The 13611-nt window shown below is 48.3% G+C and overlaps 1 protein-coding gene across 9 annotated transcripts in view; it reads left to right on the top strand.

Annotated features, from left to right (window-relative positions):
- NBEAL2 (neurobeachin like 2) overlaps positions 1 to 13611 on the top strand; it is a 213124-nt gene that overhangs the window by 162973 nt on the left and 36540 nt on the right. For all 9 annotated transcript variants that reach the window (XM_079996291.1, XM_079996293.1, XM_079996289.1 and 6 more), the window contains 7 exons: positions 1609 to 1746; positions 2539 to 2844; positions 3957 to 4106; positions 6663 to 6820; positions 9417 to 9541; positions 11248 to 11368; positions 12840 to 12997. In XM_079996291.1, coding sequence (XP_079852417.1) covers positions 1609 to 1746; positions 2539 to 2844; positions 3957 to 4106; positions 6663 to 6820; positions 9417 to 9541; positions 11248 to 11368; positions 12840 to 12997 — 1156 coding nt within the window. The remainder of the gene's footprint in view (positions 1 to 1608; positions 1747 to 2538; positions 2845 to 3956; positions 4107 to 6662; positions 6821 to 9416; positions 9542 to 11247; positions 11369 to 12839; positions 12998 to 13611) is intronic.

Here is a 13611-nt window from a genome sequence, read left to right as displayed (position 1 = left end):
TAAGGTCCATGGGCCGGATCAGGCCAAATTGCCCTCTGGATCCGGCCCACAAATGGTTCTGCAATCGCCTTTTTTTTTTCCGGGCAGCATTCCCCCCCCCCCCCTCACACTGTGGTGGCACCTCCTCCCTCCCTCTTCCTGGCTTCTCCCCGCCCTGCAGAGGAAGGGGGCTGGGCTTTGATAGGAAGCCTCGCTGCCCGCCTCTCCACATGGCTGCCACGCTGTGGGCTGGAGCTTGGCGCGCCTGCTGGCCCCATGGCTGGCACCTGGGAAAGCTGGCCCCGAAAGGAGAGGCCCCGCCACCACTGCTGACTCCCAATCACCGACAGAGCAGCGGTGGAGGTAGGAAAGCAGGGGGAGGGGATGGGCTGGGGAGAAAAAGAAGCCCCCTTTGCTGCGTGCGTGCGCAGTCCGGCCCGCCACAAGGTCTGGGGGACGGTGAACCAGCCCCCTCCAAAAAAAGTTTGCTGAGCCCTGCTCTAGATGGTGCCGCACTACAACTCCCATCATCCCTGTGTCAGGAGCTCAGCCTACACTCGAGCAGAGGCCATGAGTCCAGCTGGTGAAGAATCACAGAGATCTCCCTCTCCTGCTGCAACAAGCTCCTGTCCCCTTTTGTCTCCCAGAAGAAGAAGAGGCATGAAGAGGGCAGAGGAGGGTTTGGTGACATGCCGACTCAAGTCTCTCATTGCTTGGGGAAAACCCTGGAGAGGAGGGGACTCGGGCCACTGTGTGGAGGCAGGGGGGACCTTCAGTCTCTGCAACGGCTTTATAGGGGCAAGACCGACCGGAGATGGTTTGCTGTGCTCATTAGGCCTGATAGATCATGCTTTGTGTAATAAAGAGTTAACCCCGGCTTGCTCGATGTGATTTCCTGCTGGCTCACTCCTGACTCCTCCGCCTTCAGGGAGCGTAAGAGGTCGGTGTGGTGATCACACAGGGTCCCCGGACGTTTCACCGTCTATTGATCCCTGTGCCACCGCTTTATTTCTCGCCGCCGCCACCCAGACCCTACCTGGGACAATACTGAGCCCAGTCAGGGTTAGCGTGTGGTTTCCTAAACGGTATCGGTCAATTACAGTCATGGGGTGCCTATCCAGACCTATAACTTCCGCTACCTGCTCTCTCTCACTAAACCACGTCTCAGATATTTACTCGTCTTCCTAGCTCCTTACTGTTCCTGACTCAACTTATTTCGCTTGCACGTTAAAGTGCAAGTAGATAAATAGGTACCGCTCCGGCGGGAAGGTAAACGGCGTTTCCATGCGCTGCTCTGGTTCGCCAGAAGCGGCTTAGTCATGCTGGCCACATGACCCGGAAGCTGTACGCCGGCTCCCTCGGTCAATAAAGCGAGATGAGTGCCGCAACCCCAGAGTCGGCCACGACTGGACCTAACGGTCAGGGGTCCCTTTACCTTTACTTAACTCAACCTCTCCACAGACTCTATCCCAATTCACTCCCACTCCAACCAACCACCTCTGATAGTCCCTCTGACTCCACCCCCTGGGTCCTGATTGGGTAACCTGTTTAACTATTTCACCTCCAGCACTCTCATATGTCGGCCGTTCTTGCATCTTCACCTTCTGCTTCTGTCTTCCTTGGCTGCAGGTTTATGAGGGGGTCAACAGCCTGTTGGACAAACTGGGGGTCTGGCACCACTTGGCCAACGGCACCTCCGACTTGAAGGAGATGGCCCAGATCGGCTTGCGAGTGCTCATCGGATATATCTCACTGGAGGACCTACAAGTAAGTTGTCCAGCTAACTTGGGGGGCCCATCCTCCTCCTTCGAGTTCCTGGTGATTCCGTGCAAAAGATCTCCCCCAGGTTTGCTATGTTTTTTTCTTTAAAGGAGCAGGGACCGAGCAACAGGAGCTCACTCTGTCGCGGGGATTCGAACCGCCGTCCTTCTGATCGGCAAGCCCTAGGCTCTGTGGTTTAACCCATCCCTAATCTATGAACATAAAGATAGTTAAAAACAGCACAGCCATTTTTAAATAGTTTTTTTGGGGGGGGTTATTGGGTTGTTGTATTTTATTTCGATGATGTATTTTGTGGTTTAATATTTTGATTTTATTCTGTGAACCGCCCTGAGACCTCCGGGTATAGGGCGGTACAGTGGTGCCCCGCAAGACGAACGCCTCGCAAGACGGAAAACCCGCTAGACGAAAGGGTTTTCCGTTTTGGAGGCGCTTCGCAAAACGAATTTCCCTATGGGCTTGCTTCGCAAGACGAAAATGTCTTGCGAGTTCCTGCGGTTTTTTTCCCCTTTCCCTCCCCTTTTCCTAAGCCGCTTATCAGCTGATCCGCTGATAAGCCGCTTAACAGCTGATCGCTAAAAGCCGCTAGACCGCTAATAGCGCTAATCTGCTAAGCTGTCAATGGGCTTGCTTCGCAAGACGAAAAAACCGCTAGACGAAGAGAATCGCGGAACGGATTCTTTTCGTCTTGCGAGGCACCACTGTATATAAATTCAATGAATGAATGGCCGGTTCTTCTGTTCCTTCCCGCCTTGAACCACCCCTCTCCTCCCTCCCCAGTTGCAATCCATGGCCTACGTGAAGCTCCACAGCCTCCTGCAAACGGTCTCGGCCCCCAAGAAGGAGGAGGCCTGCTACGTCCTGGGCAAGCTGGAGAGCCCCCTGCGCCATTCGCTGCACACCAAGTCAGAGACCTTCTCCTGGCTGGTGCCCATCATCCGCACTTTGATGGACAAGTGCTATGACACTCTGCAGCTGCAGCACTTCCTCCCCTCCCTGCCCCCCACCAACGGCAGCCCCACTTTCTACGAGGACTTCCAGGAGTTTTGCACCACTCCGGAGTGGATCGCCTTCATTGAGAAGCACGTAAGTGATTGACTTCCATCGCTGACGCCGCACTTCCTGTATACGTTTTAAGCAAGAGTGTATCTGTTATTCCGTATTTTCATATTGAGATACAGTGGTACCTCGGGTTAAGTACTTAATTCGTTCCAGAGCTCCGTTCATAACCTGAAACTGTCAGTTTTTATTGTAGCGTTCCCAAAGCAAGGAAGGATTAGACTTGCTTCAATTATTATATTTTATTTGATTAATAAAATGCACACAAGGCTTGACCAGCAAGACTCTGGGAGGAGTGCGTATAATAATAATAATTCACCCGTATAATAATTCACCCGTCCACCCCTTGGCCCAGGTCGTTTTACAGTGGTACCTCGAGTTAAGTACTTAATTCGTTCCGGAGGTCCGTACTTAACCTGAAACTGTTCTTAACCTGAAGCACCACTTTAGCTAATGGGGCCTCCTGCTGCCGCCTCGCCGCCAGAGCACGATTTCTGTTCTCATCCTGAAGCAAAGTTCTTAACCCGAGGTACTATTTCTGGGTTAGCGGAATCTGTAACCTGAAGCGTATGTAACCTGAGGTACCACTGTACACTCCGTTTGACTGTATGAACTGCTCGTGTATTTCAGCCTGTAGATATTTGTATATATAAAGTTAAAGGGACCCCTGACCATTAGGTCCAGTCGTGGCTGACTCTGGGGTTGCGGCGCTCATCTCGCTTTACTGGCCGAGGGAGCCGGCGTACAGCTTCCGGGTCATGTGGCCAGCATGACTGAGCTGCTTCTGCCGAACCAGAGCAGCGCACAGAAACGCCGTTCACCTTCCCGCCGGAGCAGTACCTATTTATCTACTTGCACTTTGATGTGCTTTCAAACTGCTAGGTTGGCAGGAGCAGGGACCGAGCAACGGGAGCTCACCCCGTCGTGGGGATTCGAAACGCCGACCTTCTGATCGGCAAACCCTAGTCTCTGCGGTTTAGCCCACAGCGCCACCCTGCTGCTCTTGAGTATGACTAAGCTGAATAGAACTCCGGATGTGGCTGTTTGACCCGCTGCCTCTGTGCCATTTGATGCAGAGGTTTTTTTTAATAAAAAAAGGGTTCTTGATGGATGTTCCCCCGGTGGGGTCTCCTCCACAGGTGCAGCCCACCATGGCCCAGTTTGAAGTGGACACGTTTGCCAAGAGTCACGACCACATGTCGAACTTCTGGAACTCCTGCTACGATGCCTTGATGAGCAGCTCCCAGACGAGGGAGAAGGAGAAAGTAGAGAGCAGGAGGAGGTTCCAGGTAGGCAGCAATGGGCAGGCACCCTGCGCTACAACTCCCACAGCTGGGATGAAATTGAAATGGAAATACTTTATTGTCACTTGTACAGCTTGTATACAGTGAGATTACATGAGCACCCCCCACTCAGCTCTCACCTTAGTGAGGACGTCACTTGGAAAATCAACATAATTCAGGTGGTCAGAAAGGCCCAACAGAGACTCCATTTCCTCAGGGTCTTGCGAAAGAATAATGTTAAACAACAACTGATGAACTCCTTTTACTGGTCCACAATAGAAAGTGTCCTCTCGTATTGTATCACAGTGTGGTATTCTGGCCTGACAGCCACGGACAGAAAGTGGTGGTGAATACAGACCATGATATCATGGGCTGTCCCTTGAGCCCGCTAGATGACATCGCAAAGGATCGTTGCCTTAGGAGAGCGAGAAAAATTCTCAGGGATGACACTCACACCCCAGCCAGCACCTCTTTAATCTTCTACCTTCGGGCAGGAGATATAGAAGTATAATCAGCCATAAAGGTAAAGGTAAAGGTACCCCTGCCCGTACGGGCCAGTCTTGACAGACTCTGGGGTTGTGCGCCCATCTCACTTAAGAGGCCAGGGGCCAGCGCTGTCCGGAGACACTTCCGGGTCACGTGGCCAGCGTGACATCGCTGCTCTGGCGAGCCAGAGCCGCACACGGAAACGCCGTTTACCTTCCCGCTGGTAAGCGGTCCCTATTTATCTACTTGCACCCGGAGGTGCTTTCGAACTGCTAGGTTGGCAGGCGCTGGGACCGAGCAGCGGGAGCGCACCCCGCCGCAGGGATTCGAACCGCCGACCTTTCGATCGGCAAGCCCTAGGCGCTGAGGCTTTAACCCACAGCGCCACCTGAGCCCATCATAATCAGCCATACCAACAGGCTAAAAAATAGCTTCTATCTGTGGGCTGTTAGGCTGTTGAACGGAAAATAACATAGCGAAATTGACTTGTGAGATGGTGTGTTGTTCGATAAGAGATTGGGGGGGAGGCTCGTTTAATTTCATTGTACACAGATTGTACAATGACAACAATAATAATAATAATAAATCTTTAAAAGGTGGCAGAAAGTGGATGGCTCGAGAACAAACAGCCGAGATGGCACAGTTTTTCCTATATAGGGTGTGTGTTAATGGATGCACTCTCACAGGCTCATGGGGACGCTGTCCTGTAATGTGTTGCGGTATGATCACATCTTATGTGGGGGTTCGGTGGATTCTGCGGATCCTCAAAATCGCATCGAACTGCCCCGAACGAGCATCTCCTTACCCTTTCAGAGCTGGCAGAATGAGCGGGCCTTTTCTGATAAGCAAGGCAAAGTCGACTCGGTGCGCCAGCTCGGGGATGCTCTCACGAGATCTCACTGGACCGTCCGAATTCCTGCAAGATCTCCTGGGACCATCCCTAGGAGCTAGCTGGCATGCCGAACGGGCCTTTCCCAGTGAGGCAGGCAGCAAGCATTAAAGCTCATTTTGCTCCAGGGAAAACCTTGTGTGCACTTAATTATCATGATTTCAGCTTCGTAAGAGGCTGAAATTGCACCAGTTAAACGTGCAAATTGCAGAATGCACAAAAAAGTATACTTTTTTTGTATACCATATACTTTCATCTGGCGAATACAGCTTTGTTAATATACAATTTTTCAACTGCCTTTTTATCAGCTCAGCTTCGTAAGAGGCTGAAATTGCGCCAGTTAAACGTGCAAATTGCAGAATGCACAAAAAAAGTATAATTTCCCGACAGAAGATACACGAAACGTTTGAGTATGATAAAGCTATCTAATATTAGAAGCCTGGCGGTTTGCGAATCTGGTTCGAGGCTCCTTAACCGAACCCCCAGAAAGGGAATTTTCTCCCACCTCGAATTATTATTATTATTACTCCTGGCATGTGATTGAACCCCACTCAAAAACTAGTGGTTGGCCCATCAAAGATAACAGATTTGGACAACATCCCAGAATTGGAACAGAATCAGACGAAGCTGAGCTGATAAAAAGGCAGTTGGAAAAAATGTATATTAACAAAGTGGTATTCAGCGGATGAAAGTATATGGTGTTTGACATGAATGAGAATCCCGGACCCAGGGACAAAAAAATAATATTGAGATGTTAATATCGAGAAGCAGGACTAAGATGTGGAGATATGCTCCAGAGATCCAGACCGTGGGGAGCCCCAAGAAATTAATAAATACAATTTGGACTATAATTTGATCTTTTTTATTTTAGTTTTTTAGTTTTCTAATTGGAGTATTGTGGTCGGATATTTAATTGGATGTTTTTTATTGGAAAATCAATTAAAATGATTTTTTAAAAAATAAACAAACTAGCGGATGCCCCTAGGTGAGCTTGAAAATATCCCGGCATCAGTTGATAGTCTCTCTCTCCCTTTCTGCTTCCATGGATGAACCGCGCCTTTCTCTTGCTCCACCTGCAGCAGGGATCCCTTTCAGCCGAGGGAACCCCTGCCCCATTCCCCTTCCCTTCATCACCCTCTTGCCCTTTTCTCCCCCTCTCCCTCCCCTTGGTTTCCCCCTTTTGCCAGGAGTTGATCTTGGAGCCGGTGATGAAGAAGGCCAAGCACGAGAACATCCGCCATACCAGTATGCTGAAGCAACTCAACAACCACCAGAACACCGTCCTGAAGCAGTGGAAGGCCTTGAGGAGACTGCTCACCTCCCAGCGCTCTGCCTGGGCCGATCGGTAGGGCTCTTCTCATTCCTCCGCTGGTCTCCAGCCGCCTTGGCTGGTGGCCGGACAGGGCAGGTGACCTTAGAAAAGCTGTGCTTCTGCGTAAGCTATTGAGGTTGAATCCTGACAAGACAGAAGTACTGTTTTAGGGGGACAGGGGGCGGGCAGGTGTGGAGGACTCCCTGGTCCTGAATGGGGTCACTGTGCCCCTGAAGGACCAGGTGCGCAGCCTGGGAGTCATTTTGGACTCACAGCTGTCCATGGAGGCTCAGGTCCATTCTGTGTCCAGGGCAGCTGTTTATCAGTTCCATCTGGTACACAGGATGAGACCCTCCGTGCCCGCAGACTGTCTTGCCAGAGTGGTGCATGCTCTGGTTGTCTCCTGCTTGGACTACTGCAATGTGCTCTATGTGGGGCTACCTTTGAAGGTGACCCAAAAACTGCAACTAATCCAGGCTTTGCAATTGCTTCCGGCCCCGGGATCTCTGCTTTGGAGAACATTTTATTTTATTTTATTTTATTTTTAATGGATTGGACTGCTGGCGATGGGGTAGACCCAGGGAGCAGGCTTGGCCAATCTGGGGCGGATGGGAATTGTAGTCCAAAGCACCGGGGGTGCGGTGGGGCACCAAGTTGGTGAAGGCTGCCGGAGAGCCATTGCTAGGCTAAACTGGCTGTTCTGGTTTACCTAGATAGACTTCCTCTGGCATAAAGTAGCTATTTATGACTCTAGATTTGAAGGATTCCCTGTACAGCGAAGCTTTTAGTCGTACCTTTGGTTGTCGAACGCCCTGGAACTTGGGACGTTTTGGCTCCCGAACCGTCGGAAAGCGGAAGCGACTGTTCTGGTTTTCGAACATTCTTTTGGAAGCCAAACGTCCGGCGGTGCTTCCGATTGGCTGCTGGAGCTTCCTGCAGCCAATCAGAAGCCGCGCTTTGGAAGTCGAACGGACTTCTGGAACGGATTCTGTTCTACTTCCAAGGTATGACTGTATAATGTTTTATTATGTTTTTATATACACAACACAATAAAGACGGGCCAGTCTTGACAGACTCTGGGGTTGTGCGCCCATCTCACTTAAGAGGCCAGGGGCCAGCGCTGTCCGGAGACACTTCCGGGTCACGTGGCCAGCGTGACATCGCCGTTTACCTTCCCGCTGGTAAGCGGTCCCTATTTATCTACTTGCACCCGGAGGTGCTTTCGAACTGCTAGGTTGGCAGGCGCTGGGACCAAGCAGCGGGAGCGCACCCCACCGCAGGGATTCGAACCGCCGACCTTTTGATCCTAGGCAAGTCCTAGGCGCTGAGGCTTTAACCCACAGCGCCACCTGCGTCCCATACAACACAACACAATACAATAGATAAACCTTATTCGCATTAGCCAACGGCCATAGCAACATAAAACAAGCAATATATACAAATTAAATATATACAAATTAAAAAAAGACAGCAGTGGGTAAAAAGGGCAATCAAATGACCAAGATTATCGTTCAGATAGTGGCCCTTAATCTCATTGCACCCTCGATAAACCTAGCAACCTTTGCTGTGTTGTCTGATCATTTTGATCTGATAAAAGAAATAACAATGTGGCCTCAGAAGGGCAGCCTGGGATGGTAAGTAAGAATGGGGTGATGATCTCATTCCTCAGATCTTTATAAAGGACAGGAGAACATGAGCCACTGTTTCCAGATTGCCATCTCCACAGGGGCAGAGTCGTTTCTCAGTTGGAATCTTTGGGTATCTGCCCTCAAGGATGGCAGAGGGCATCACATATAATCTGGCCAGTGTGGAGGCTGTTTTTATATATGTTGGAAGCCTCCCAGAGTGGCTGAGGCAACCCAGTCAGATGGGCAGGGTATTATTATTATTATTATTATTATTATTATTATTATTATTATTTTAATAAATATTTATTAAAGTTTTAGCAAAATACAACAAAAAAGAAAAAACACAAAACAGAAAAATACACAAAACACAAAAGGTAGATAAAAAAAAGGAGAAAAAAGATCCATTATTCTTTTACTAACTTTGCAGCTTATATCCTTATTTTCCTGACCTCCTCACACCTCCCCTTTTTGTATTCCCATTTACATAATCAGATCAGCAAATCCTTACCCTCTTTTATTTATCTTAACATGTTAAAACTCTATGTTTTCACCCATTATCAATTCACTTATTGCATACTCTTTTTAACTTTGTTGCTAATACCACTTATTTTCAATCCAACATCATTTTAACATTCATTAAATTTCTTTCAATCTTCTTCCACGAACTCTTCTCCCAGGTCTCGAATTCTGCCAGTCATTTCCGCTAATTCCATATAGTCCATCACTTTCATCTGCCATTCTTCCTGGGTGGGTAGATCTTGTGTCTTCCAATACTTTGCGATAAGTATTCTTGCTGCTGTTGTTGCATACATAAAAAAAGTTCTATCCTTCTTTGGCACCAATTGGCCGACCATGCCCAGGAGAAAGGCCTCTTCTTCTTCTTCTTCTTCTTCTTATTATTATTATTATTATTAAGAAATGGCCTTGGCCTTATCCTTCCTCTTAATACCCAGGATTCTGGAGGAGTGGACCTTACTAACTCTCTCTCTCTTTCTCTCCAGAAATCCTCCTGAGATCCACTGGAAGTTGTCATGCGCCGAGACCTACTCTCGAATGAGACTTAAGCTGGTACCCAACTACAACTTTGACCGTCACACGGAAGCCAGCGCTCTGCGTGACAATCAGGGTGAGGAGGAGCCTCCCTGGGAGTAAACAGGCAGCTTTGGGTGACGGCCCATCGCACGGCCCCATTTCTGTGAGCCAGCATCGGTGTGGCCGGCTAGGGATCAGGGTTCAAATCCCGACTCGGCTGTGAAGCTCCCTGGCTAAGCTTGGGCCAGGCACCGGTTCTCAGTCTTGACTACTTCGCAAGGTTCTTTGTGGGATAAATACAGGGAGGAGAGCCCCAGACCCCCGCCTTGACCTTGGGGGGAAAGGTGCAATATAAATGCTGCAGTGAAAAATCACCCTCTTCCTGCATTGGAAAAGAGGACCTTTCCATCTCTGCAGTTTTTTTATTATATTTTTTATTTTTCAAAGCAAATTTACAACTAAAATAACAAACATTGAATCCAAAATAAAACAGTACAAACAAGAGGAAAAAACACAAGAGGAAAAAACAAACAAAACAAAAACACACATCTACAAATAAAACCATTGTTGTTTAGTCGTTTAGTCGTGTCCGACTCTTCATGACCCCCTGGACTAGAGCACGCCAGGCACTCCTGTCTTCCACTGCCTCCCACAGTTTGGTCAAACTCATGCTGGTAGCTTCGAGAACACTGTCCAACCATCTCGTCCTCTGTCGTCCCCTTCTCCTTGTGCCCTCCATCTTTCCCAACATCAGGGTCTTTTCCAGGGAGTCTTCTCTTCTCATGAGGTGGCCAAAGTCTTGGAGCCTCAGCTTCAGGATCTGTCCTTCCAGTGAGCACTCAGGGCTGATTTCCTTCAGAATGGAGAGGTTTGATCTTCTTGCCATCCATGGGACTCTCAAGAGTCTCCTCCAGCACCATAATTCAAAAGCATCTGTTCTTCGGCGATCAGCCTTCTTATGGTCCAGCTCCTACCTCCATACATCACTACTGGGAAAACGATAGCTTTTTTTCCCCTCCATACATCACTACTGATAAAACCATATCATCATTCTAATCATTACATACATATACACATATTGACTTCCTTTTATTCTAAGACCTCGAAATTTTTACTCTTTTTAAATTGTTGTGTCTAATGTAGATTACCTCTATCTGTATACTTTTTGCACCATTTTTCTCTTTCTTTAACCCTGCAAAGCTTCATTCATTACATACCGACATGCTTACTCCAGAACAATGTTTTTTCATATACGCTTTAGCACATCCCCATTCTTTCAATAATTTTTGGTCTGGTAAGACGCACAGCGTTCTTAAGGGGACAGTCGGTCCATCTCTGCAGTTCTGTGACTTTTAAAAAAGGTAAAGGTAAAGGTACCCCTGCCCGTAGGGGCCAGTCTTGACAGACTCTGGGGTTGTGCGCCCATCTCACTTAAGAGGCCAGGGGCCAGCGCTGTCCGGAGACACTTCTGGGTCACGTGGCCAGCGTGACATCGCTGCTCTGGCCAGAGACAGAGCCGCACACGGAAACGCCGTTTACCTTCCCGCTGGTAAGCGGTCCCTATTTATCTACTTGCACCCGGAGGTGCTTTCGAACTGCTAGGTTGGCAGGCGCTGGGACCGAGCAGCGGGAGCGCACCCCGCCGCAGGGATTCGAACCGCCGACCTTTCAATCGGCAAGTCCTAGGCGCTGAGGCTTTAACCCACAGCGCCACTTGTCCCTCGGGCATTCAGCCCCCTGTCCCAGTGCGGCCGTGAGGTCAGTGTCCTGATTGCAGCATTCGTTTCCTCCACCTTCCAGGGGCCGATTATTTGCACAACCCGGCTGAGCCGATCCCCTTAGCCGTCGCCAAGGAGGCAAAGGTCAGCGAGATGAAGGATGACCAGCTGGCGGAAGAAGACCTATCCTTCCTGGATAACATGTAAGTTCTCTTCCGGGCAACCGTGTGATAGATCGAATCCAGCACAGAGTTAAACTCTGGAACTCACTTCTGCATGGGGCACCAAACTGGGTGCCATTAAAAGAGAGTTAGAGAAATGCAACGTGTAGATAGAAGTAGTGCAACACGTTGGTGACTAATTGAAATCAGACATTATAAGTTCATCTTAGGTTGGGTAGTTTGTAAGTCTCTGTGTCTCTGTGTCCGTTCTAAAATCAAAGCGTTCCAAAACCAAGGCATGCTTTTCCATGGAAAGTAATGCAAATTGGTTCCAGACTTTTAAAATAACTCCTAAAACAGCAATTTCACATGAATTTTACTATCTAACAAGACCATTGATCCATAAAATGAAAGCAATAAACTGGGTGCCCTTAAAAGAGAGTTAGAGAAATGTAACGTGTGCTGTACGACTCATGCAACACATTGGCGACTAATATGCGCACAATAATTACCAAAATGATTATACGTTCTTTCTCAGTCTTCTGAGAAAAATACAAAACCTTGTGCAAAGCCCACAGAGACTTGCGAACTACCCAACCTAAGATGAACTTATAATGTCTGGTTTCAATGGATTTTTCAAATGCTCAACTCAGTCTTTAGTTTTCTTTATCTTTTTAAGTAAGTTCATGAAGATACCAACAAAAGGTAAGTTTGGTGTTGTTCACAATACTGAGAGATGCTAGTGGAGTTGTAGATGGAAGTTAATGGAGTTGTAGACAATGAAGTTGTAGACGACAGGGTGCCAGCGTTTTGCACCTGTTTCGCCCTGGCAGTCCAAGTAATCAAGTGGCTGCTGTTTGCCCCCAATGGGGCCCTTTTTCTGGGGCTTGCAGGTAGCTACTAGCATAGACATTATAGTTCATCTTAGGTTGGGTAGTTCGCAAGTCTCTGTGTCCGTTCCAAAACCAAAGCGTTCCAAAACCAAGGCACGCTTTTCCATGGAAAGTAATGCAAATTGGATTAATTTGTTCCAGAATTTTAAAATAACTCCTAAAACTGCAATTTCACATGAATTTTACTATCTAACAAGACCATTGATGCATAAAATGAAAGCAATAAAGAATGTACTGCAGCCACACAGTCAATCAAATCAGTAGCTGAACTGGGCTCCACACAGTCACAAAAAACAAAAGCAAAAGAGCCGCAAAAACAAAAATGCAAAATGCATAGCGGAAACAGACAGGCCTCAGCGTAACACTCAAAACAAAAGTGTGGCACTCAAATGGGAAGCATAACACTCAAAATGGAGTACGTTCGGCTTCCGAAGGAAGTTCGCAAACCGGAACACTTACTTCCGGGTTTGCAGTGTTTGGGTTCCAAGTTGTTTGAGTACCAAGGTGTTTGAGAACCAAGCTACCACTGTAATAATAATAATAATAATCCAGGTGGCCTTCCAATGAGGTATAAAGGAACACCAAGCGTTACCTACCAATCCTTCGTCCATCCCTTCCAGGGTGGAACCCAAAGAACAAAGTCAGAGGGAGAAGCTGGTGATCTCTGAGGACTGCGAGCTGATCACCATCGTGGCCGTGATCCCGGGGCGGCTAGAAGTCACCACTCAGCACATCTACTTTTACGACAGCAGCTGTGAGAAGGATGAGACCGAGGAAGGTAAGGGCAGGTGACTCTGTGTGAGGTGACTCTGATCCCAGGAAGCACTTCCAGCTACCTAGGTCTGGAGGCCAAAGTTCATGGCCTCTCCAAAAAGAAACAGGAATACCTCGGGTTAAGAACTTAATTCGTTCTGGAGGTCCGTTCTTAACCTGAAACTGTTCTTAACCTGAAGCACCATTTTAGCTAATGGTGCCTCCCGCTGCCGCCACACCACCAGTGCACAATTTCAAGCACCACTTGAGCTAATGGGGCCTGCTGCTGCTGCCATGCCACCGAAGCACGATTTCTGTTCTCATCCTGAAGCAAAGTTCTTAACCCGAGGTACTATTTCTGGGTTAGCGGAGTCTGTAACCTGAAGCGTCTGTAACCCGCGGTACCACTGTATCTCCCTTTTGTTTCTGAGCCCTGCCAGCTGCCATTGAACTTGATTTCACTGTCATGGAATTCTACTCAGTATTGATCCAGAGTAGATTCCAACGTATAGCTAGTGGAGTCAAAACTTAAACACGTTGTAGGATTCCCAAAAGCAGACCAGAGGCAAAGAATATTTCATCCAGCAGAGATTTACTGCTACTGAAGGCAGATGAGCAGAATGGTCACAAATCCAATAC

The sequence above is a fragment of the Podarcis cretensis genome, assembly GCF_951804945.1.
Source record: "Podarcis cretensis genome assembly, chromosome: 12".
Classification (NCBI taxonomy): domain Eukaryota; kingdom Metazoa; phylum Chordata; class Lepidosauria; order Squamata; family Lacertidae; genus Podarcis; species Podarcis cretensis.
The sequence above is the reverse complement of the archived record's forward strand: the minus strand, read 5'-3'. Positions and strand labels throughout refer to the sequence as shown.